The sequence below is a fragment of the Myotis nattereri genome (assembly GCF_964212035.1).
Source record: "Myotis nattereri genome assembly, chromosome: 1".
NCBI lineage: Eukaryota > Metazoa > Chordata > Mammalia > Chiroptera > Vespertilionidae > Myotis > Myotis nattereri.
In genome coordinates this window covers 127,275,528-127,299,821 of record NC_138075.1, presented here as the reverse complement: position 1 = coordinate 127,299,821, position 24,294 = coordinate 127,275,528, and the positions used below count along the sequence as shown (strand labels likewise).

Genomic DNA, 24,294 nt, shown 5'->3' with positions numbered 1-24,294 from the left:
TCACAAAGGGAGCTCTGTGCACACGTTAATTACTTGGCAGATCACCAAAAGGAAACCAGTATTTTCAATTAGAGACTACTTTAAAAAAAAAAAGGTAAATTTCTTCAAGGAGTTCTTCAAAATATTAATTTACTTCCACTAAAAGTACACTATTGAAAACTTGGGCTTGAAATATTTATGAGTTATTTTAGTTGCCATTGTTATTTTGATCTGTTTAAAAGGAATTTAAAATACCAATTATTCTGCATTAGAGGCCTTTTATCCAAGCCAATGCTTTAATGACTATCTACTTTACAGATAAATTAGGCAATGCTTGTAGAGTGGCATTATATTTATACACTTAAGCAATCCATTTTAGAAAACCTTTTCTCAAGTGAAATATGATATCACACAAAATGTATTCTGTCGTAACTTTAAATCCTTTTATTAAACACAATGACAAAAACACAATGGTAAAACAATTTTAAGCTACATCAGAACACAAACTATAGGATTTCTTATTAAGTTATTTATATATTTACATACCCATCAATTATCTGAGCGAACTCAAACTTCCAATTAGGACTAAATTTAAATATTTAAAGCTTACTAAACTTCACAAGCTCAGGGGAGGCCTGCATGGCAGGCTTTAGAAACTCAGAGACCCAGCTTTTGTTTTTTTGCAGCCCACATAAACTGAAACCTTGTTTATTTGGCCCATGTTAGCCTTTGAGTTTGACATGCTTGACTTAATTAAAAGTGAGTCATGGTAGGTAGTCATTCCTAGATAAAAGTCTACCTTTACCGTAACTGAGCCTGTCCATTGTGTGTGTGTTTTTGTTTTTTTTTTGCATTTAAGATAACATACCTTTGGAATGTCTGAGTAATCTTCCTTTTTCCAGACCTCTCAGGGCAAAATCTCCCACCAGAGAGCAATGAAACTCCTCATGGTTATCTTGTTCCCCTGCACACCATCTCTATGTACTATTAATGTAAACTGTTAACTATTCTATATGCATATAAAATATAAAATAAAATATAAAATGCAGATATATACCAATATAAAAGTATTTGTCTCTTCATTTTACTCTTTATCCTATCTCAGACACTTCCCCGCTTTGCATTCTCTCACCTCCCTAATCTGCCACCAATGAATTTTATGTAACCTCCCCTATGCCTCCTCCTTTGATTGTAATGTATAAAAAGACAAAGCTGCCACTCTCTGGAGCACTTTCTCAATCTGTTGAGATTTTGTTTCCTGGCAAATGTCATCTGTTTGACTCAAGTAAACTCATAAAAATTTGGATGTTTCTTAGTGAATTTTAGAGTTTCAACAAACCACAGCTAAACCCTTTATGGAGCAATTTCTATACAGCTACTGACAGTGGTACCCTTTATAATGTACTAGAGGCCCGGTGCACAAAATTCGTGCACAGGGGTTGGGAGGCTCAGCCCAGCCTGCACCGTCTCCAATCCGATCCTGGGGATCGGGCCTAAACCGGCAGTTGGACATCCCTCTCACAAACCTGGACCGCTGGGTCCTAATGACTCACCTGCCTGGTCGCCCCTAACTGCATCCCCGCCCGGCCGGCCTGATCACCCCTCACTGCCCTTCCACCGCTGGCCTGGTCACCCCTTTCTGCCGCCCCTGCCAGCTTGGTCGCCCCCAACACCTCCCGTCTGCTGGCCTGGTAGCACCTAACTGTCCCCCTCCTACCGGCCTAGTCACCCCAACTGCCCCCCCCCCTGCCAGCCTAATCACCCCCAACTACCCCCCCGGCATGGTTGCCCCTCACAACCACCCCCCCGCCCCCACTTGGTTGCCCCATGCAGCCTGCTTGTTCAGTCGTTTGGATGTCCCTCACTAACCCCCCTGCTGACCTGGTCGTAGGCAGCCATCTTGTGAGGGCGTGAGGATTAATTTGCATATCACCTCTTTACCATATAGGATACTTGTATCTGTTTTTAAATGTAGGGAAAGTATGGAAATGGGAACTTGATCGAAGGTCCATGTTGGAGTCATAGATTCAGGTTCTGAAATCTTTTAGTCTGGCCATTTCATTTTAGGATAAGAAAACCAAAACCCAGAATTTTCCAGATTTCATCAAAATAGCTTGTGGACAGCGGCCTAAATATGAGCATTGCCCAAAGGGAACACAGAAGCAAAGCCAGTTCTACAATGTGCACCTCTCCACTAGGTTCTGTTAGATTCTCTGATGAGATAAAACTTAAAGAGGAATTAAGTAACTTACTATCCGCTGTATTAAACAACTCAGAGATAATGTTTTCAGTTAAGTAGTGCTGCCTCCTTCACTAAACCTGGGGCCGGAAGTCTGAAGAGGGAAGCGGTAGGTAGAGTCAGACAGCACTCCAGACAGCATCATCCTTCCTTTCCTCCCACTCCACTCAGCCTTGGTTCCCAGACATGGCAACGTGCCCTTTGGATTTTCCCTTCCCACTCTCTTGCACATTCCAGGCACAGGAAGCAGGGTTCAGGTAGCAACTGCTTATATGGCCTCGGGCAGGTGACTTCACTCCTCGGGTTTGTTTTACTTATCTGCAAAACTAAGGAGGCTGGGCCCAGCTGGTGTGGCTCACTGAGCATCGACCCAGGAACCAAGAGGTCACCAGTCCGATTCTGGTCAGGGCACATCCTTGGGTTGTGGGCTAAGAGGTCACTGATTCAATTCCAGGTCAGGGCACTTGCCCGGGTTGTGGGTTTGATCCCCTGTGGGGGTGTGCAGAAGGCAGGTGATCAATGATGTTCCTCTCTCACTGATGTTTCTATCTCTCTATCCCTCTCCCTTCCTCTCCCTCTAAGAAATCAATAAAAACATCTGAAAAAGAAAAAACAACTAGAAGGTTGGGCTAGATCAGTGGTCGGCAAACTTCGGCTTGCGAGTCACATGCGGCTCTTTGGCCCCTTGAGTGTGGCTCTTCCACAAAATACCACGTGCGGGCGCGCACATACAGCGTGATTGAAACTTCATGGCCCATGTGCAGAAGTTGGTATTTTGTGGAAGAGCCACACTCAAGGGGCCAAAGAGCCACATGTGGCTCGCAAGCCGCAGTTTGCCTACCACTGGGCTAGATGATTTCCTGCGAGTCTATGGAAAGAAATGGGTTCAGCTATAAACATTCAGAAGTAAGTACAGCACTACAGAAAAGGGCACATTAATTTAATGCAATACACATAAAGTTCATGTGATTCGATGTTCTTTTAAAAGTCCTGCTTGCCCTTGCAGTATGCTCAATGGTTAGAGTGTTCAATTCCTAGACAAGGGTATATACCCGGGTTGCTGGTTCAATCCCCAGCACCTGGTTGGGGTGTGTTGGGAAGCAACCAATTGGTGTGTCTCTCTCACATTGATGTTTCTCTCTCTCATCTCTCTCTCTCTCTCTCTCTCTCTCTCTCTCTCTCTCTCTCTCTCTCTCCTCCCCTTCTCTTCCATTCTCTCTAAAACAAAACAAAACAAAAAAATCAATGGGGAAAAATATCCTCAGGTGAGGATTAACAACAACAAGTCCTCTGTTTGAAGACAGTGCAGGCAATTCCATCTGCTTGCTGAGGCCTCCTTTCTCAGGGCCCCACTAAATGCCTTTCAAAGGGTCCTCCCTCGGTCCTCCCTCTGCCCTCCCACTTTCTTTATTCTGGAAAGATTCATACTTTGAAAGGCTAAATTGTTCCTCCTCCAGTCCTTGTTATGAGACTGTAACTCTATATGAAATGCTGAGTTCTGTGTATGAGAGGTTCTTTCCTTTCTGTTCTGTTTTGATGTTACCTGGCTCCTGTCATGTCCCAATAGAGAGGTGTCAGGCTGAGCAGCAGGGCCAGGGGCCGCAGCAGTGCCCACTCTCAGAACCTGATTCCTCCCTTGGAACAGGGGGGGCTTTGCTCAGATAGCACCTAAGCTGCTGTTTGGCTTTGCCTCCATTACCAGCTTTTCTGACTGCAGAACAATTTCACCCATTAGTCGTTCTACTGACTCCCCTCTGTCTTCTGGGAGTTACTAGCACAAGCAATTTCTAGAAAGCCCCTTGGGGATGTGACCGAATGGTGCTGTGCCGGCATGGTCTGTGGTTCTATGTGGTGTCAGGACACTAAGGGAGCAGATGGGAGGGGATGAGCAGTTGAGGACATGGCCCAAGTCTCCACGTGGCTGCGTTTCTCTATTTACAATTCCAGAAGCTTCTTCTAAACTGGACACAACTTCCCTGGGGGTGCTCCAAGGAAACCAGCCTTCAGAGCACTTTCTCATCACATCTGTGGCGTCCGCTCACCTTCACTGAACTCTAGTTAGGACCTGTCACCTCACACCAGTACACGTGGTCCAGCCTCTCACGCTAAGCTGAATCTCTTAGACCAGTGGTCGGCAAACTGCGGCTCACGAGCCACATGCGGCTCTTGGGCGCCTTGAATGTGGCTCTTCCACAAAATATCAACTTCTGCGCATGGGCCACAAAGTTTTAATCGCACTGTACATACGCGCCCGCACGTGGTATTTTGTGGAAGAGCCACACTCAAGGGGCCAAAGAGCCACATGTGGCTCGCGAGCCGCAGTTTGCCGACCACTGTCTTAGACGTGGTTTATGAAACAGGAGGCAAACAACGCTGGGGCAGAGGAGACACTGTGCGCACCCCCTGGAGATGGGTGCCCAGCTGATGAGCTGTTGGGGCGCCTCATGGAGTCCAGGCTCCCACACCCTCACAGGTGCCAGTGAACACACTCAAAGAATTTTCCCTGAGTCAACTTAGTTATTTCAGTGGAAAAGAAGCTGAATGCAACCTTTCAAAGACCTCTCTTTCCTCTAAAACAACAGTGATCTTTAAAGAAAACAAACTACTGAAATAGCCTGTCTTTGTGTTCTTCCCCCTTCATCTCGGATTTCATAATTTATTCAAGAGGGGTCATTTCTCCAAGTTGGGGTTTATGATTGCACACCATTTCGTCAGGGAGACTGGGTGGAGATTTCATGGTGGTCTCAGATTGCACTTTATCATGTTCTCCACGAAACACGAGTTTTCTCCTAGGGCTGTGCATTTAAAGAGAAAGTTAATGCTTATCCCAGTAATGTTTACGTTAGAGGGCTACCATGCCTTTCTGGTTACTGACTATTAATTGCATTATCATCACATAAAAATTAAAAGAAGAAGAAAGATTCCCGAAAACAAGTGCTGCAGAGGGAAGAAAAGCAAATGACCAATCACCAGGTCACCTTGATCTGTAACCAGTAATTTACTAATATTCTACAAAATGGATTAGACGTTGCAGGTTTAGAAGCTCTTTCAGAACAATCAGTTATGAAATCATTCTGAGGTGATACTCAATGAAAGTGTTCCTGGGAAATGCAGTAACTTACTAACCAAGCAGGATTCAACCCAGAACAGCCTCCATTTCTTTTAGTTTATGTTGTGACTAAAGTGTCCAGGAAAAGAAGAGGGGAGACAAGAAAACGATTCAGGACTTCAGAACCCCCACCCCCACCCCAGTCACCAGAAGGAGGAGGGACCACGGCAGCACCAAGCACCTGATGAATTATGCTGCTGGCCGTGAGCAGGGGTGGAAGGTACACGTCTCCAGTCTTTACTGATAAGGATTTATTACAAATTTTCTGGCTAATGGCTTTTACTTTGTCTCATCTATTGGGCGTGGAGGGCACTGGTTTGCTCATCTTGGATCAGCCCCGGTACCACCTTCCCCCCGAGCTGTGACACGGGGTTGGGCAGATGGGGCTGTGCATCTCTGCAAGGCCAGCGAGGCAGACAGGTTGCCCCACCAAACACACAGTCTGAGGGCAAGTGGGGCAAGGCCGAGGACAGAGGGGCAGAAAACCTCTAGCTCTGATTTTATACTTAAAAACAATTTTTCAGTTTAAAAAACTCCTCTGAATTAAATATATTCATTCCACCAAAGGAGAGCTCAGAGAAGGTGCTGAAGGCAGCTGGGACCAGGAGAAAGGCTCAAGGAGACAGTCCCTGATACGCTGTGCAGTGGTGCAGACGAAATTCCTCAGGGAACAGCTTGAACACACTTGGGCTTGGAGAAAGCGGCCTCCCTCTGCCACTTCTGTTCTCCCACTCAGTACCAACACTTCAACCCACACACACAGATTCAAACACGGAAGCCAGGATGCACAAAGAAGAGACTCAAATTACCTGTTCTGTTTCCATCTAATCCTCGCAAGTATGGAAAACTGTCGGCCTCGGAGGGGGAACCGGCGGCCGTCAGGAAAGCGGTCAGGTCACTGTAGCTGGTGTTCTCCGGCAGCCGCAGGGCTCTCCTCTGGAAATGAACGCGAGGCTGCGGCCGGGCACCTGCAGGAATTCACCTCTGAGTTACATCCCGAGGGAGCAATTTCTGCTTTTAGACCATGCAAAACGAGGAAGAGCTTCTGTAAGGTTCCAGCAGGCTTCCCCTGCCCTTAGCTCTCCCCACAGCTCCTCCACCCCATTCACTTCACGCAGGACACTGAGATGTGACAACACGCTATTATGGGGAGAGAAATAATAGCCCATTGTCGCATTTGTTTTGACACAGGATGTTATTTAGGTTTTTCAACAACAAGCTTTCCAAGTGCTATCTGTGAGCGGTCTTTTCACTGCGCAGCATTTGTCTATGGATCAGGGTAACATCTGGGGAAACAAAGTCCGTGTAAGTGAAACAAGTAGATGACAATCTCTTTACACAAACAAGGCAAGCGATACCCTTTGATTTGGCGGCAAACACATCCCTCTCTGTCTGGTAAAATCTGGTTGCATGCCACAGGCCCAACCAAAGCAGAGGCAGGGATTGAATGTGCAGCCTGCCTGGACAAGACTGCAAACAAGAGCCCAAGAGTAAGGAGCCCATTTCCTCCTGGGAAGCTGCCACCTGGCACCCAGACTAGCTGGTGGGGTGCATCCTATTTGTGACTGATTATGTTGCAGATTTTATGATGAGGCTCTTGGAATAATGCGATGCTCCCCTTACCAAAGCCAACTCTTCTGTGCAGAAGGAGGGTAGAGGTGACAGGCCCTTCAGACAGTTGCCTTGTGACATCACCCACTGTTTGACTTTGCTCTAGATGTTTTGACTGTAAACCTGAACCTGTTTTTACCTAATCCTGAGGCGGTAGTCGCAAGACGTAAAGGTGTTAAGTCATTTTGTACAAACCCAGCAAAAACGTCAAGACAAAAGTAAAAGAATTGGGAGTTGTAGCATTTACCAATGAAAGCACACATTTCTCATTTCTCTTAATTAAAATAAAGTGTCTTCCTTCAAGACAATATTCTGTCCTGACATCCTGGTCATCATATATCCTACCCCAGCTTGAGGTGGACCATGTGGTCGGCTGGGGGCGCCCTCTCCCCACCATGGTGGTCTGGCCCAGTAGCCCTGCCCAGAGTTGATGGTCTAATGCAGTGATGGCGAACCTATGACACACGAGCTCATTTTTTTGGTTGATTTTTCTTTGTTAAATGGCATTTAAATATATAAAATAAATATCAAAAATATAAATCTTTGCTTTACTATGGTTGCAAATATCAAAAAATTTCTATATGTGACACGGCACCAGAGTTAAGTTAGGGTTTTTCAAAATGCTGACACGCTGAGCTCAAAAGGTTCGCCATCACTGGTCTAATGCTTACTACAGGGTTCCTTTTACCTCCAGATCACAAACTTTTAAGGGGATACACCTATCTAGACGTGTTCTAGAATTAGGGAGCTTTAGAGCTCGAAGGACCAACTAGCCTACGTCTCTCTTCCTACAGGTGAGGCCACGGAAGCCAATGGATTAATTGCCCACATAGACGTGTGGGATAGACGAAGGTGGTCACAATGCTCCCCAAACTCCTAAAAATCACTGATTAGATTTCTCAGATGGCTGGTTCTCCGCTCCATAAAACAGACCAGCCTCAGGGCCCAAGAGGGCCAGGTGCCCACGGTCATGAGAGCCCCATCTAAGTCCGGTCACACTGAAACTGAGCGGCACATGCACCAGTCCTGTTCCAGACCATCGGTGCCCTTTCTCATCCCCAAAACAAGCCATCGGTCACGTAGGAGCATCCATGTGCCTTGAATTGTTTATTTGTATATCTTTCCACTTTAATCTCTTCTTAGTCTGGTCTTCTTTTCCTCTGATTTCACAGAATAGTGCTGTCTTCCTGCTGTCATCTCCTCAGTCTGCATAGTTCCAATGCCACACGAACCTGCTTCCCAGGCTGAGAGCTGCTAGCTTCTCCTGCTCCCCTCCCTCCACTCCCTACATGATCTGCTTGCCTCCTCAGACCTCCTCCCTGCTGCCCTCAGAGATGAAAAGTCAAAGTCAACCCTTTCTTTTTCACCTCTTCACCCCCAACCATATAACAGTCATTACTTCCCATACTTTTTTCAATGATAGTGAACTTTTTGAGATTTAATTTCCCTTTCTCTATTGTTCTTCAGTCTAAAAATGGTGCTGAAGCCTAGGTTTCACGAGTAGGTAGACAAATCACTCACTCAGACAGAGTGATGTGTCTAAAGTGTGACAGGCTGGTCACCCCAGAACAGGGCGGGATATGTGTGCCCTTCCAGGTCTAGGACTAGCCCCTGTGAGATGGGTGGGATGAGACCTTCGTGAGGTCCCCTGGCTGTAAGGAACAGAAACCCACTTACACTAGACCAGGGGTGGGCAACCCCTGGCACACGTGCCAAATTGGCACACCAGAAACTTTTGCTGGCACGCGAAACCCTCTCTTATAATCTTCCATTTACAATTTTTTTCTTAATATCGACTTTTTTATTTTTCAGATAAATTCAGCGTAGGTGCATCTTAGATAAAGAAATAATTTTACATAACAAGTTATCTTAAAGACCATAGACATGGATTGACGAGAGAGGGGAAGAGCAATTTCTATGCCTCTGTCTTAACTCTCTCTGCCTTCCTAGATCTGACCAGTGTTTTGGTTTCATTCACATACACTTGTGAATCTTTGTTCTCAGTGATGAATTTTGTTAAGTCTCATAATAGGAGTAGCCTGACGGATGAAAGTAGTAGCTCATGCATATCTCTGAAGGTCACAAAATATAAACCTGATGTAAAATCTCTGTCATCAGTGATGCAGCAGCAAAAGTCCCACTGATAATATCAAACGGAGTCATAAAGTTTTCTGTCGGACGATCAGTGTACATGTATACATTAAAAAATAAATGTATTTTTCATCATCATATACTATGTTTTTGTCGCTTGAATGAATTTTATTATTTCTTCAAGGTTCTTCACATACGTACACCTTAAAAGATATCAAGTAGGCATAACATGTTCTCAAAAAATTAGGGTTGGCACGCAGAAGAATTTTGCGTCAGAGATTTTGCTGGTTTTGGCACGCACTCACAAAAACGTTGCCCACCCCTGGTCTAGGACCTGGAACCACAACCAAGGCTGCTCCCAGCTCTTAGGGGCCCCTGGGATCTTGTCCCAATTCTGTGCCTGCCTGCCTGCCTCTCTCGTACCTTCTCTTATTCTCTAACATGTTATGCATGTTAGTGGGAAATATATTTCTCCCCCCCTATCCCTGTTGCCTCTTTCCCTCTGCTGCCTGCCTTCCTTTTTGTTCAGGAGAAGTTGGTCCTTGGCCCAACATTTGGGTCTATCTGCTGTGGCTGGGGTGGGGGCCATAGAGGGGCCATGCTGGGGCTGGTGTACTACAAGGGAAAGTGGCCCAGCTGATTTGACACACGCTGTGGCCAGCAAGACCTGGAAACTTGTCTGCTGAGGGACCAAACATGCACCCCACGGAGGGCAGGCAAGACCTGTGCCTGGTGAATGACCAAGGAAACATCTGTGGAGTGTAAGGCTCCAGGCTACCTTAAGCCATGGTGTAAGTGGGTGTGTGTGGGGTGGAGGGAGTGTTATGTCCTTAAGCCTATCTTCATGTATTAGAGCTGCTAAATTCCCCACTGTTCAAAAAGGGAGATAATTGGGTGGGGATAGGAGATGGGGAGTGGACAGTCTGTCTGTCTTCTCTGGATGCCTCTCTCCCACCTTCCTCACAGCAACTGTTTTAAATGTAGGGCTCCAACCATCATTCCCAAAATCCTCAGACTCTCCTCTATGGAAAACACTGGGGCCATCACATCCTCTCTCTGCACTTTAAAACCTTTCTTCCGTCTTCTCTCTCTCCCTGCTCTCTTCCAAGGTCAACTCAAGTATCCTACCTTTTGTTGTTTTATTGCACGATGTGAATCCACCAACTATTTTTGCCTTCATCAACAATGTACTCTATAGGCTTTTCCTCCCCAACCAACATATATACCCATTTCTCCCTCATCCAGAAAAATAACAATAAAACATGACTTTAACTGTTATTCCCATAAGCAAATGCCTTCTCTCCTTCCACCCAAGCCCCAGTGATGTGGCTTCTACCCCCAGCACTCGCTGCCCTTGGTAATGTCAACTGATGACTACATAATGTGCAAACCCTGGGACCGCTTCTCAGCCTTCGTCCCCCCTGACTTCTTCACAATGGTCGACACTGTTCCCCGCCCCCGCCTTCTTGGCATTCATGGTCCTGAACTCTGGCCTCTCCAGAGTCAGCCCACTTTTCCTTCTGCAAATACTTTCTTCCTCCTCCTACCGCTGATGAAACAGTTCCTGCCACAGTCGCCAACCCCAACTCCAACCAACTTTCTGTACAAGTCTTTGCAAGAGAAGTTCCAGGGATGAGGTCATACTTGCACACATCGCTGCCCGTGGCATGGACTAAACTAGAGAGGGAAGAGCCACACTCCAGTGTTCACAAACTGTTTTCCTTTCTTTGTTGGGGGGTGGGGAGGGTTGTTTTTATTGTCGTAAAAATCTAGAACATTGAATTTACCATCCTAACCATTTTTAAGTGTACAGTTCAGTAGTGTTAAGCATATTTATATTTTTCTGCAACAGATCTCTACAACCTTTTCATCTTGCAAAACTGAAATTCTGTACGTTTGAATGCTCACGATCCTTTTAAGAGTTACCCTACCTACTGGTCAGGGAGGCCCAGGCAGGGTCCTGGCTCTGACCTCACAAGGTGAATACTCTGTCCCGTGGGGATGAGAGGGGCGTGGTCTGGACAGAGTGGTGGAGCCCCTTCTTATCTCTCAACATCTAGCAGCTGAGCCTACAGGAAACAAGATCACAGCCAATGGATAGTTTAACCAAAATTCAAATGTGTTGTGCACTGACAGGGACAGTGGATGGTGTGTCTCAGCTTTGGATAAATTCACTGCCATTACCACCTGACAATAAGCCGTCCCTCATAAGATTTTGAGAAGTCAGCCCCAAAGTTACTGTCAGTTCTCTTTTTAAATATTCAACATACCTTGGAATCCTGAGACTATTTGGACAACATCTTCATAAACCATTAGAGTAGCGGATCGTTCTGGAAGCAGGCCGAGGCTCAGCGAAGAAAACACTGCAGAAACAAAAATGGATGTAAGGGAATTCATTTACATCAAAATGCCCACTCTAATTTTTGTATTCTCTGATTTCAAATCAATCAACAATATTGATTTTTCACACTATGACATAAAGATTTATTTTGTCTCTGCCCCTGGTTCCTGACATAGAGCTCCTAAATCCCCTGAATGCTGGGGCCAGTGGGAGCACCTTTTGTTCTAATGAGGTGACTTGAGGCGGGCTCCTGGATTGGTTGCCAGATAGATCAAGCCATGGTTAGAAACTTAGAATTTTCAGCCCCTTTCTTGACAATATCCTTTATGATAAACTGGAAAAGGTAAATTAAATGTTTCACTGAGTTCTGTGAGCCATTATAGCAAATTACTGGACCCGAGGGGGTGGTAACTGAAACCCCTGGTTTTAGCCAGTCAGTCAGAAGTGCAGGAGACAACCTAGGACTTCGGTCTGAAGTGGGGATGGTCTCATGGGGCTGAGCCCTTAACCTGTGAGGTGAGTGCTACCTCCAGGTAGTTAATGTCAGGCTGAATGGAATTGCAGGACATCCCATCAGTGTCCAGAGAGTTGAAGAATTGATTGGTTTGAGAAAAAACACCATTCATTTGATGTCAGAAGTGTGAGAGAAAGGAAACACTTTTCCCTTTAAGTATGATTAGCAAGACTTCCGCCATGTCACAGGAGTACTACCATCACTTGTACAACAACAGTTTACCCTACAATAGTCAACTACTTCTTGTTCATTAAAATGTTTTAGTAAAACATCTTTAAGCATAACCAGTGGACATAAGACACTGGGGGATAGGGGAGGCTAGGGGACTGTCTAGGGTGGGGGGATAAAATGGACACATATGTAATACCCTTTGTAATACTTTAAGCAATAAAAAAAAAATCTGAACTTCATGTAGAAATATATAAAAAGTTATAATGTACACACTATACAAATATAAAATATATAACATCAGATATTAACATTAGGAAAGCCCTCAAAAATATATGCTAAGGTTAATGTGTGCCTGATGGTAAAAGGGTATTTTACCCTATTCTGGGAACTAATAAGACGACAGAACTTATGTTAGTTTAAAATTAAGTGCCTACTGGCACTTCCAATAAAAGATTCACAAAGCCTACAAGTTTTTGAGTAAAACATGAATTTAAGAGAATACAAATAAATCTATCTATCTATATATATAAAAGTCTAAGCGACTGTTATGACTGAACAACCAGAACGACTGGAATGACTGGTCACCAGTCGCTATGACACACATTGACCACCAGAGGGCAGACACTCAACGCAAGAGCTGCTCCCTGGTGGTCAGTGCACTCCCACGGCCTACCTCCCGTGGCTGACCAACCACCCATGGCCCCTCCTCCCAGCCGACTGGCCCCCATTGGCTCCTGGTGCTAAACCATTCATAGACGACCTGCTTCTGGGACAGGGTTTCGTATGTAGCAGAGAAGCTCCTGCGCTGCGACCTACTGAAAGTCAGCCTTTGACACAAGGGTTTGTCTCGCTCCTGTCCTCTCCCTTCCCTGGGGGGCACCCGCCTGCTGCGATGGCAGCACAGTGAGGGAAGGAGGAGGATGGGAGGTGGGGAACCACATGATGGTGGGGCGGCATCAGCATCTGTTCTTTCTGTGCCCAACTCGGCAACCGTTGCCTCCTCTCCCAACCCTGCTGGGACCTTCGGGCCTTCGGCTGGGATGGGGAACCAGGGGTGTGTGGTGGCAGACTCAGCCCCCTTCCCAGAGAGGCTGAGGGCTGGCTCCCTCCTTGGAGCCAGTAGACAACCTCTCGTGGTCTCCTGCCCACTCCTGCCCCCGGTGCACAAATTCCCACTCCTGCCCCCCGTGCACAAATTCGTGCACCAGGCCTCTGTTATCCTATATATAAAAAAGCTAATATGCAAACTGTCCCCTCGGGAGTTCGACCTACCAGGAGTTTGACAGCTCGCTATGACGTGTGCTGACCACCAGCGGGTGGTGCAGAATGAAGGAAGGTCCCGGCCAGGAGCCAGCAGCTGGGGGAAGGAAGGCCCCAATTGGCCCTAATCTCCAGCCAGGCCTAGGGACCCTACCCGTGCACAAATTTCGTGCACCGGGCCTCTAGTATAATAATTATCATCACTAACATTACTAAACCCTTCCTAACACATCAGACATTAGGAACCAGAAATATTATGTGCTGAGAATATTGACTACTTAGCATAACTGGCTCTTAGTAGGGCCAGAGGGAACCAGTCAGCTGGCTTGGATGTGATCCCGTACAGAGTCCATTTATTTAGCTGCCACTGTGTACCAGGCCTAATGCAATCTGTGTGGAGCAGGTCAACGCTGGAGGCAGTGTGTGCCTTGAAGGGCTCCACAAGAGAAGGGAGCCAGGACACAAAATAGCTCCATGACATGCGGAATGTGGCCAGTGCCATGAGGAAGCTAAGACACCAAGGTGCAATGAAGAACCACCTAGCTATTCCTTAAAATATTAAATACAGAGTTACCAGCAATTCCATTTGTAGGTATATACCTTATCTATATATATAAAAGGCTAATATGCAAAATGTCCCCTCGGGAGTTTTACTGGGAGATCAGGAGTTCGATCGCTTGCTATGATGTGCGCTGACCAACAGGGGGTGGCATGGAACAAAGGAAGGCCTCAGCTGGTAGCTGGCAGCAGGGGAAGGGAGGCCCCAGCCCAGCAGCCAGAAGGAAGGGCCTGGCCGGCAGCCAGAAGGCCCTGATTGGCCCTGATTGCTAGCCAGGCCTAGAGACCCTACCTGTGCATGAATTTTGTGCACTGGGCCTCTAGAGTGTGTGTACACACACACACACACACACACACTCAAGAGAATGGAGAATATATGTTCCCACAAAAACCTGTATGTAAATGCCCATAGCAGCATTAGTCATAATAGCCAGAAAAGTGGAAACAACCCAATATCCATCAACCAATGAAAAGGAAAACAAAATGTGGTCTATATACACAATAGAATATTATTCACCCATAAAAAGAAATAAAGTAAGTACTGATTCAGGCTACAGCATGAATGGACCTTGAAAACATGCTAAGTGAATGAAGCCAGACACAAAAGGCAACGTATTACAGGATTCCAGTTATCTGCAATGTCCATAGTGACAGAGAGATTAGTGGTTGCCGGGGGCTGGAGGGAGTAAGAAGTAGCAAGCCGATGCTAATGGGGATGGGTATTTTTGAGGATGAAGAAAATATTCTGGGATTAGATAGTGGTGATGGTTTTATCATCTTGTGAATTGCACACTTCAAAATGGTGAGTTTTATGTTATATTAATGATACTCCAAATACAAAATAAAAAAAATTAAAAATAAAAGAATCCTGGCTAAAAGAAGGCGAAGAGATTAGCCAAAGAACATATACTAGTATGCATAGCTCTCAGACACAGACAACAGTGTGGTGGAGGCAGGGGGCAGAGGCCGGGTGGAGGTGGGCAAAGGGGGAAATGGGTATATCTGCAATAGTGTCAACAATAAAAAAGAAGAAAAAAAAGAAACCATCTCTGGGGTTCAAAATTGGGAGAAAACTCCACACCAGGTTTGGGGAGGGTGGATCAGGTGACGCCTGTGAGCCAGGGCTAATGGGAGGAACCCTAACGGATAAATCTTACGTCACTTCAAAGATAAACTTCACCTTCTTTAACTATGACCCTTCGCCTGGTGGGACAGGGTACCTAATGGCCAGAGAGAAAGGGCCAGACTGTTTTGCCTGTAAGACACCACTCAGCTCACAGCTGGAGCAGGGGCTGCACCCCTGCCTCTCTAAGTGCAGCTGCCTGGACACTGTCAGCTCCATCAGAGAGCCTGAGAGCTCTGTGCCAACCTGAGGGGGACGCTGAGCTCTGAAACCACCTGCAATCAGTCTCTCCGATGTGTGTGACCAGCACAGCATGTTTTAAAAATGCTTCCAACCTAAATATGTGGTACTTCCTACAAGAGGCATCTGCTCTAGCAAACTGTTTCTCAAACCTTATTTCACATAGGAGAAAAAAATGAGTTCCCAAGTTTGCTGTGTGGTGGCAGAGGCACCAGCAGGGGCTTCCTGGAGCAGGAGGGAAGGGACAAGGCACCTGGAAGGATGGAGTGCCCCAGTGCGAGGGAGGTGGCAGGGAGGCACTCAGATCTGCTGGTAGACAGCATTTTACCCACCACGGAAGAGATGCTGACTCATGTCTGGAGGTTCTTGTCACACTAAGTAGATGTGTGTTTTTTGATAAGCAGAGAGAAAGGAACATCTACCTGTACCTGGGAAAGGCAGGAGGACTTCCTGCAGCATCAAATAGCCACACTGTGCATTAAAGGACAGAGACAAGCTTGCCCAGAGAACAATGTTAGACAAACACAGAGAGGGTAAAAATGTCAGATTCCTGAAGAGAATAACAAATTGCTCAAGGTGACTAGACCATGACATATGCATGGGAGAAGTGGTTATGGGAGGAGGGTCTGTGTTGTGTTTGGTTTGAACTGTATCTAGAAGACACCAAAGGACTTTAGGTAGATGTATAACACTACACACACACACACACACACCCACACACACACACCCACACACACACCCACACACAATGCTCAGTAAAACAGAGGGTGGTGTGAAGAGGCAGACTGAACTAGTCAGAGGCCGCGGTAATAACCCTGGACCACTGCAAAAGGTCCACTGGGCAATCACTACGGAGATGAAAACAGTTAAGATGTGGAATGATAGTCCTTAGTTGATGACTTACATTTTTTATGGCTACATTTGTTTGCCAACTGGATTCCCCCTCCCCAGTCTACACCCACTTCCTTGAAAGAGAAGAAAGAAAAACATCTCCCAGGAACTAGTCAAGGATGAAGAAAGAAATCCATTCCAAACTCTTGTAAATATGTGTATTCAAACTAAACCACGTGTGCACATGTAGTAAAGAAAGCATTTTTTTTTTGTTTGTTTCAAATTTTCAACATACGAGGAGGGCACAAGTAGGTTTACAGTTGTAAGTATACAGAATAGAATTTATTCTTGTATTATTATTTATTCATTAATTATTGCACTATTTATTTGTATATTTTTCTTATTATTATTGTTAGTACTTAGTATCCTTACTTATGATTTATCTTTTAAATGATAGCTGGTAATTTAACCAATTTTTGCCCACCCTTGTATTTTAGAAGAGGCTCCCAACTTTTCTCTGTTCCTTGCCCAATTATCTGGAATACCAAAAGTGTTAGTGTTGGCCTTCAAAATTATGCATGACAATAACAGTTTGCTCTGCTTCTCACAATAGACCAGTCTAAATTTTATCCATGTTCTCTGTTAGAGTCTAGTTTAGAGACTCTCTCCTATGTTGACAAGGCAACCAGAGAAAAATAAGCAAAGACTTGGTGAAAATCATTTAGTCTTACTAATTTAGGTTAGAAATGAGAAACATGGGCTCAGAAAGCCTGACGGGCTCACGTGTGTGGGGGCCAGATGGGGAGGGGAGCAAGTGAGAACCTGGGTATCTTCATGCCTAGTCCAAAATTCTTTCAATTAAATTACAGTGTTTGCCTTATTTGACTCATTTAAAACAATGGACATTAGAGGAATGGCTGCTTTTTCTCAAATGATCATGCTAATAAAGTCAAAATGAACATATGTAATTACAATTGATCCTCATTATTTGTGTATCCCATATTTGTGAATGTGCTAACGCACTTAAATTTGCAATTCCCAAGTCAATACATGTGCATGTACAGACAGGTGAAAGATTTGGGTCTCCTGATGTGCATGTTCCCAGCCCAGGTCAAACACGGCAACAATGCCTTATTGCTTTAGCTCTCATGCTGAAAGTGTTCGTTCTTGTGATCTATTCAGGGCCAATTTTTTTGCAATCTTGTGCTGCTTTTTTTTTTTTGCGATTTCACTGTTTAAAATAGCCCCACCGGTGTAGTGTTGAAGTGCTATCTAGGGTCCCCTAAGGGCAGGAAGACCGTGATGAGCCTTATGAAGAAAATACACGCTAGACAAGCTTTGTTCAGGTATGAGTTCCAGTGCTGTTGGCTGTGAATTCACTGTTAGTGAACCGATAATATATGTTAAATGCAGTGTCTTTAAACAGAAACATACATGAAACAAGGTGACAGAGCAATCAGTTGATGAAAATGCTGTGATCAGAGGCCTGCAGGAGCCTAACCCTGCATTTCCCCTAGGAACAGCGCTCTCAGTGACCTGGCAGACCTGACCAATGTGAGTAACGAGAATCCACCGTGCTTTGTGCTGCTGCTCTTCCAGCGAAGGTGAAGTGCGGTGTCTGGACACTGTTTAAACTTCTCTGAGCAGTTTCTACGGCGCGGAGTGGGGGCGGTCAAACATGTCTTTAGATATAAACAAACAAAGCTCACGCTTCCTACTTGGTTGGCCTTTCCAGGGTTTTGTCCAGGCCCATTCCTCTCCACTCTTCAGGTGAGCTCCTGCTGTTGATTCTTACCGCAAGACTGATAAAGACCCCAAACTATACCTCTTTCTCCAAATCCCTTGAGCTCCAAACTCATTTTAAACTATAGGCCGAACACATTTAGCATTCCAGAGGCAGCTAAAATCCAACCTGCCCTAAGTTCAACATCAACTATGACCCCAACACTCATCCTTTCCTTCCTTCTCCCCTCCCTACCCACCTCCATCTGTCTTGCCCGAGTCCCAAGCTTGGGGAGAGGGATGCACACAGAAAGGAGGAGGGGGGGCTTCTTTTCACCTACTCCATCAATTCACTTAACTTTGGGGAACCACAGTGTGGCAAGTCTCCCAACCCCATTACCCATCTATCTGCTCTCTCCCTGGTCAGAAACCCGAGATACAACTTACACTTATTCTAATTCATCCTTCTGCTTACCTCTCTCCCATCCATTCCTCAAGGCTTTCTGGATTTTGACTGCTAAATGTTTCTCAGATGTTCCCCCCTTTTTTCTAAAATTTCCCTAAATGATATCCTCAGCTGTATCTATCTCACTTTCTATAGCTCACAAAACAGTGGTCTCACACTTTAGTTAAAACTTTTATCCATAAATAGAGGAGAGGTTGTTTGTTAAAATGTAAATTCCTGAATAACCTCCCCAATTGAATGGCTGAATCCTGGCATCTGTGTTTTCACAAGCATCTCCTGGTGCTAATTATCTACTCGTCTTTAAGACTCAGCTCCCCTCTTGATCACACCGGGAGGTTTGATTAGCTCACCTACCCTGGTTATCAGTCCTCCCCAGCACCCCTACATACATACCTGGTACACACACAAATCTATCCACATTTATCTCCTTAGGTGGAAATGCCACCTGTGGCTGACTTCACAACTAAATTATAAACTTCGTAGGAGCAGGTTCTGTGTCTCTATCTGTCTTCTCAGTACCCAGGGCAGTGCCTGGCCCATAGCAGATACTTAATAAATGTAAAATGAACTACAGAGAACTTTGTGAGCAAGGGCAGACACCAGAATTTTAAAGACCAGAAACAGCCACACTTAGCTGTAGCCTGTCCCCAGAGGCAGCAGGGGCCTTCATGGGGTGTGCCCAGGGTTCTGTGGCACAGAGATGAGCTCTAACACAGGTGTTTTGCCAGGCACTGTGTTGGGTGCTACATATCCATGGAGCACCTATGGTGTTCTAGGCATTGCAATCTAGTTTACATATGTTCACTACTTTTTAATCAGCACAACTCTATGAGGTGGTATTAGCTCCGTTTTTATAGAGATTGACATCAAAGCTAGAGGGGCTCAAGCACAGACTGGGAGCAAGAACCCAGGTCAGTTGGTGTCCAAAACCCAGGCTCCCCCACTACCCTGGCAGTATCTCTGCCAGCCGTCAGCCCATCCCTGTCGCTGACCTGATGGTGTGAACGTATGATGTGGTCCACACACTAGATGGAGCCTTAGGGGAAGGGACAGAAGAGGCCTAACTGCTGCTCCCCACCTACCCCATCCCAAGCTGAACCTGTGTCAGGTACCATTCTTGCCCCTTGTGGTGGACTGACTGCTTTGAGGTGGCGAATGGTAAAGTGATATTGTGCTTTAAAGTAAGAAATATGTATTTGGTCTTGGTCTCCATTCTGAGTACAGAGCTTTTAAAAACCCTGGGATTTCCTAAGTGATGAGAGCTATAAAGATGTCTTTTGTTATTCATAATAAGTCCCTTTCAACCATGCTGAAGTTTATGTTAATATACTGATTTTTGGAAAGCCCCTTAGATAACCTAAGGATGCAAGCTGGTTGCCAGGGGAATCAAACACATATGAGAAGGTTGGAACTTTCAGCCCTACCCCCTGACCTCCAGGGAAGGGAGGGGGCTGGAGGTTGAATCAGTCATTCATTGCCAAAGATTTAATCCACCATGTCTATGTGCTAAAACCTCCATAAAAACCCCAAAGGAGAGGGTTGGGGGGCCTCCAAGTTGGTGAACACATGGAGGTGTTGGGAGGGTTGCACCTGAAGAGCATGAAAGTTCTGTGCTCCTTCCACATCTCTTCCAGCTCACTGTGTCTTTGATAGCCTTTATAATAAACCAGTAATTGAGTAAGTGGACTGTTTCTCTGAGTTTTGTGAGCTACTCTAGTAAACCAGAGGTTATGGGAACCTCTGAGCTACAGCCAGTCAGGTCAGGTACAGCTACAGAAGCACAGGTGATGACCTGGACTTTCAACTGGCATCTGAACTGGCGGGGGCAGTCTCATGGAACGAAAGCCTTAACCTGTGGGTAGGTAGTGTCAGAATTGAGTTCAATTGTAGGACACCCAGCTGGTCTCTGAGAATCTGAGAATTGCTCGATGTGTGGAAGAAATCCACATGTTTGGGGATCAGATGTGCCTGAGGTGAAGTAGAGTACTGAGGAGAGGAAACACACAGCCTTAGCAGATAGGAAGGGGAAGAGAAAGACAGTCTCGCCAGGACTCCCCTCATCTTTGGCCAGCTTTGCTCTGAGGCCCAGGAAGCAGAGCAATGATGCTTCATGAAAGCACTGCCCCACGCATCCGGCTGGTGAGACTCAATGAGGCTCAGAATGGGGACCTGCAGAAGTGAGCGGACACTCTAAAGCTCTGACTCCGTGGTGAGTATAAAAAGATGGGGCTTCAACCGCCTTTATACCAGATCCCCGCTTTCTTCACATAAGGAGGCCACAAGGTAAAGCAGAGACTAAGCCAATATTTTCCCTTTTGCCTGACCTCCACTTTCAAAATTGTTTCTGTGTGTGACTCTATCACTGGCCTGACTGCAAACTGTTTCAGAGACAGGTTGAGAGCACCTTACCGGGTAATCGGATTGGCTTCCATGGGGCAGAGTTCGGCACATAGGCGTGCTTCGTGGCGGTGACGATCAACTGACTGCCCAGCTTATACTGGAACTTGATGAAGGCCACGCCATCTGGCCCCGAGGTGCCAGAGGCGATGGAGACCTGGTTGGTGAAAATCTCGATGAGCGCCTCCGGGACAGGCTGGTGGGTGCTGGCGTCACTGATGTGGACCTTCAGTGTGACCTCTGGAAGAGAAAAAGGAACGCAGAACAAGAGCTGTTTATTAGGCCACTTCCACAGCAATTCTGCTGTCAGTGTGATGGGAGGTGGAAAGTGCTATGATAAGAAAATCAACATCTTCCTCCAAAATACAAATAATTTTAACCACGAAAAATTTCCTTCTTAGAGATCCCTTTTTATTTTACATGATTTCCTATTTTGTTCAAAACCAATGACCCTCACCAACTGCTTTCTCTTCGCTCCTTCCTACTCACGCCAACAAATAATTGAGATAAAAATTCGATTCCTTATAGACATTGTGCAGCAAACACATTACTCTTTTATCCTCCCAGAATTGCCTGCAAACACAGCCTGAACAGGCTCAAGCTGCTACTGAAGGATATGAGCAACCCAGGATCACTGTGCTGGTAATCATGAAGACTAGACCCAAACATAGTCTAAAATATCATTAAAAGGGAGATCCACGAGTGGGAGGAGAGAAGGTTAGAAGAAAAAAAAAAGAAGTACATGTTTGAAAAGATAAATGAAGTTAAATCAATAATACAAGAAAAAAATATAAACGTGGGAAATGGACAGATCCAAATTAATGTTAACATATTAAAACAGAATGGAATATTTTCATTGTTTCATGCAAGAGATGTTTACTGAGCTGCTACTCTATGCCTAGAATTGTGAGTAATTGTGCAAACTACAGTGGTGAAGAAAAGTGAGTACACAGGCAAGCGCTATGCTTGGGGGACATTTGGTGCAGGCATGAAGGGGCCACTGATGGAACAGCATATGCAAAGGCTCAGAGGCAAGAAAAAGCATTGCTTCCTGAGAAACAGAAAGAGGGTCTGAAAGCTGGATGAAGAGTTCGAGGGGTCTATGATCCAATGAGAGATAAGATTAGAGAGGGGCCAGATCACTCAAGACTTTAGAAGTGATTTAAAAAGATCACTCTTTATCTCAAGGGCAATGGGAAGTCAGAAAGGTTTTAAACACGGAAGTGGAAATCAAACTTACGTTACAGAAACATCTGGCTCTGGGTGAAGGATAGACTAGGGAAGAGACAAGACTGAGGACTGAGCTTCAGTTAACAGGCCTCTGTAATAACCCAGGAAGAGATGATGGTGGACCAGACCCCAGCATCACAATGTTCTTCAAATAAAGGACTACATTCTGGAACAACCAGAAGTGATCCTGCTCCAGTCAACTTCTTTTTCTTAGGTGCTTGTATCCAGAGCTCTTCCACAACCGGGGCAACCACATCGAGAGGGATTTATTTTGCTTTGAGGACCTCTACCTTGGTAACTTGCCAACTATCTTATGATACTGAAGCAACCTTATCATACTGCAAATTTCAGGTAGTCAATCATTTTCTCACCCATTTTTTTTTTCCACATACTGACTTAATATATTTCTGGACTAGATGACCATAAAAACAGTCAAAGAACTCTAGACCTAGGGACTATAGGTCTGTACCAAATAAATATCTCAAAACCTTTGTATAGGAAAAAACATTAAGTGCTACCAGAAACTGAACTTGGCTACTTCATACTATAGAAGAAGAAAACTAATGCTAAGAGAGTGATAAAACCAACATCATGAAAATCAAGGATATGACACTACAAAACCCATTTAGTTAATTCCCTCCAATCATATCGCTGTCACCTTAATGTAGATTTTCAAGATGTATCCTACACATGATTTCTTCTTTAACTCAGTCTTCCTTGTCCCTGGGTGGCATGTCAAGATATAACATATATTAACTCAGCTTTCATTAATATTCACATAGCCAAAGTCCTCTACAACAGGGCGGGTGGGAGGGTGGCTTATTGTAGGGCTGCACTGATGATTTATGTATTTTATGGTAATGCAACATTTGCTAACAATTGGGGTTACAAGATTCCTGCCCTCTCTTCACTGTTTGCTGGGATGGCAAAAGCAGCTGAGATGTGGAAAAAGCTAAAGGACTCTGAATAAACACAGAAAGAAAAGTTTTACTGAAATAAATGTCCTCTAGTCTACCACTTGAATTTTTTCTAATACAGGAAGCCTAGTTTATGTTCTGCAGCTGTATACTTTGAAATGTGGTAGGCAGACAAACACGAGCAAAGCAAGGACGATAGGCTAGGTACAGAAGGCCACCAAGGCGGAAAGCCCAGGTGCCTACAAACAGACAAAACTGGGAAAACAAGGACCTCGCCCCCAGGGTAACCTTTCCTTCTCTAGAATATTGCTGGGCATGTGGCTAAGACCCCCTGACCTTTCATATTGGTAGTCATGCGGTTCGGACCCTCCCTGACCTTTCCTTCCCTGGCATGTCGCTAGTCATGTGGTAGACCCCCTTAGAGGAGGAACAAGGGGTTGAAGAGTGGCCTGATGTGACGCCCATGCACGACTATTCCCTTGAGCATTAACCCTTAGATAACATTTGGCTTCAGTTGTGTTTCAGCTCCAAGCCCAGAAAAACAACAAAACCAGTCAAGTGACACCATGGCTGACAGCAGGACTAGCTGCATTGATTAATGACACCCCCCCCCCCCCCCCGTCCCCAAACACACACATACACACTCGGGCATCAACCAATCAGTGGAAACTATGACCATGAAAGGACACACCTGGAAAGCTAATTAATAGTCTATTGAGATCCTCCCCTGGGACCTCCCCTAAAATCTCTACCACTAAAAACCCTTAGGATGGAAGATCCATCATGCTCTCTCCCTCCCAGCACACTCCTGCCTTTTCCCTTTCTCTGGCCCCCCACCCCACCCCCAGGGTGCTACCTTTACCTTCCTCTCTTTCTCCTAAGCTCCAAGAGCCCTTCTTTTGCCTCTGTAACTTGTTTCCTGAACCCAATTCTTCTACAGCTCACTTCTACCTCTGTGACTTTTAAAATAAACTTTTGCTTATAGTTTGGGCTTGGCTCTGAATTCTTTCTTGGTCAGAACTCAAGAACTGAGGTTGCTGAACCAAGATCAAGACTGATCCCATTGGTCTAACACCTAGGGTTGTTTTCACTGCCACCAACAGAAAGAGATTATTTAGCTACTTCTTTTGTTGTGACATGACTTGGAAAAAAATGTCAATATAACTAGGAATTATTACAGACACTGAGATGTCTTTTTGTTGTTTTGCCATTTGCTTTATTCATATGGTAGCATATCATGAACAGTCCTTCAGATCAACTGTGCTAGATCTAGTTCATTTTTCAAAAATAGATTTTATTTTTCAGACTTTTAGGTTCACAGCAATAGTGAGCAGAAGTTTTAGAAATTTCCCATTGGCATATCATTTTTTCTAGAGTAGCACTTAGAATTAGATTATCTGTTCAACAACAAATAAAATTATTCATACCACGGGAGTAACCTTATGGCTAGGCGGGTGAGTCACTATTTATTAACATTACTCTCATTTTGCAAATA

The 24,294-nt window shown here is 45.2% G+C and overlaps 1 protein-coding gene across 1 annotated transcript in view; it reads right to left on the bottom strand.

Moving 5' to 3' along the window:
• FAM171A1 (family with sequence similarity 171 member A1) overlaps positions 1-24,294 on the bottom strand; it is a 131,440-nt gene that overhangs the window by 30,723 nt on the left and 76,423 nt on the right. The window contains exons 2-4 of the mRNA XM_081096472.1: positions 20,665-20,892; positions 11,300-11,392; positions 6,137-6,295 (exon numbers count right to left, since the gene is read on the bottom strand). Coding sequence (XP_080952598.1) covers positions 6,137-6,295; positions 11,300-11,392; positions 20,665-20,892 — 480 coding nt within the window. The remainder of the gene's footprint in view (positions 1-6,136; positions 6,296-11,299; positions 11,393-20,664; positions 20,893-24,294) is intronic.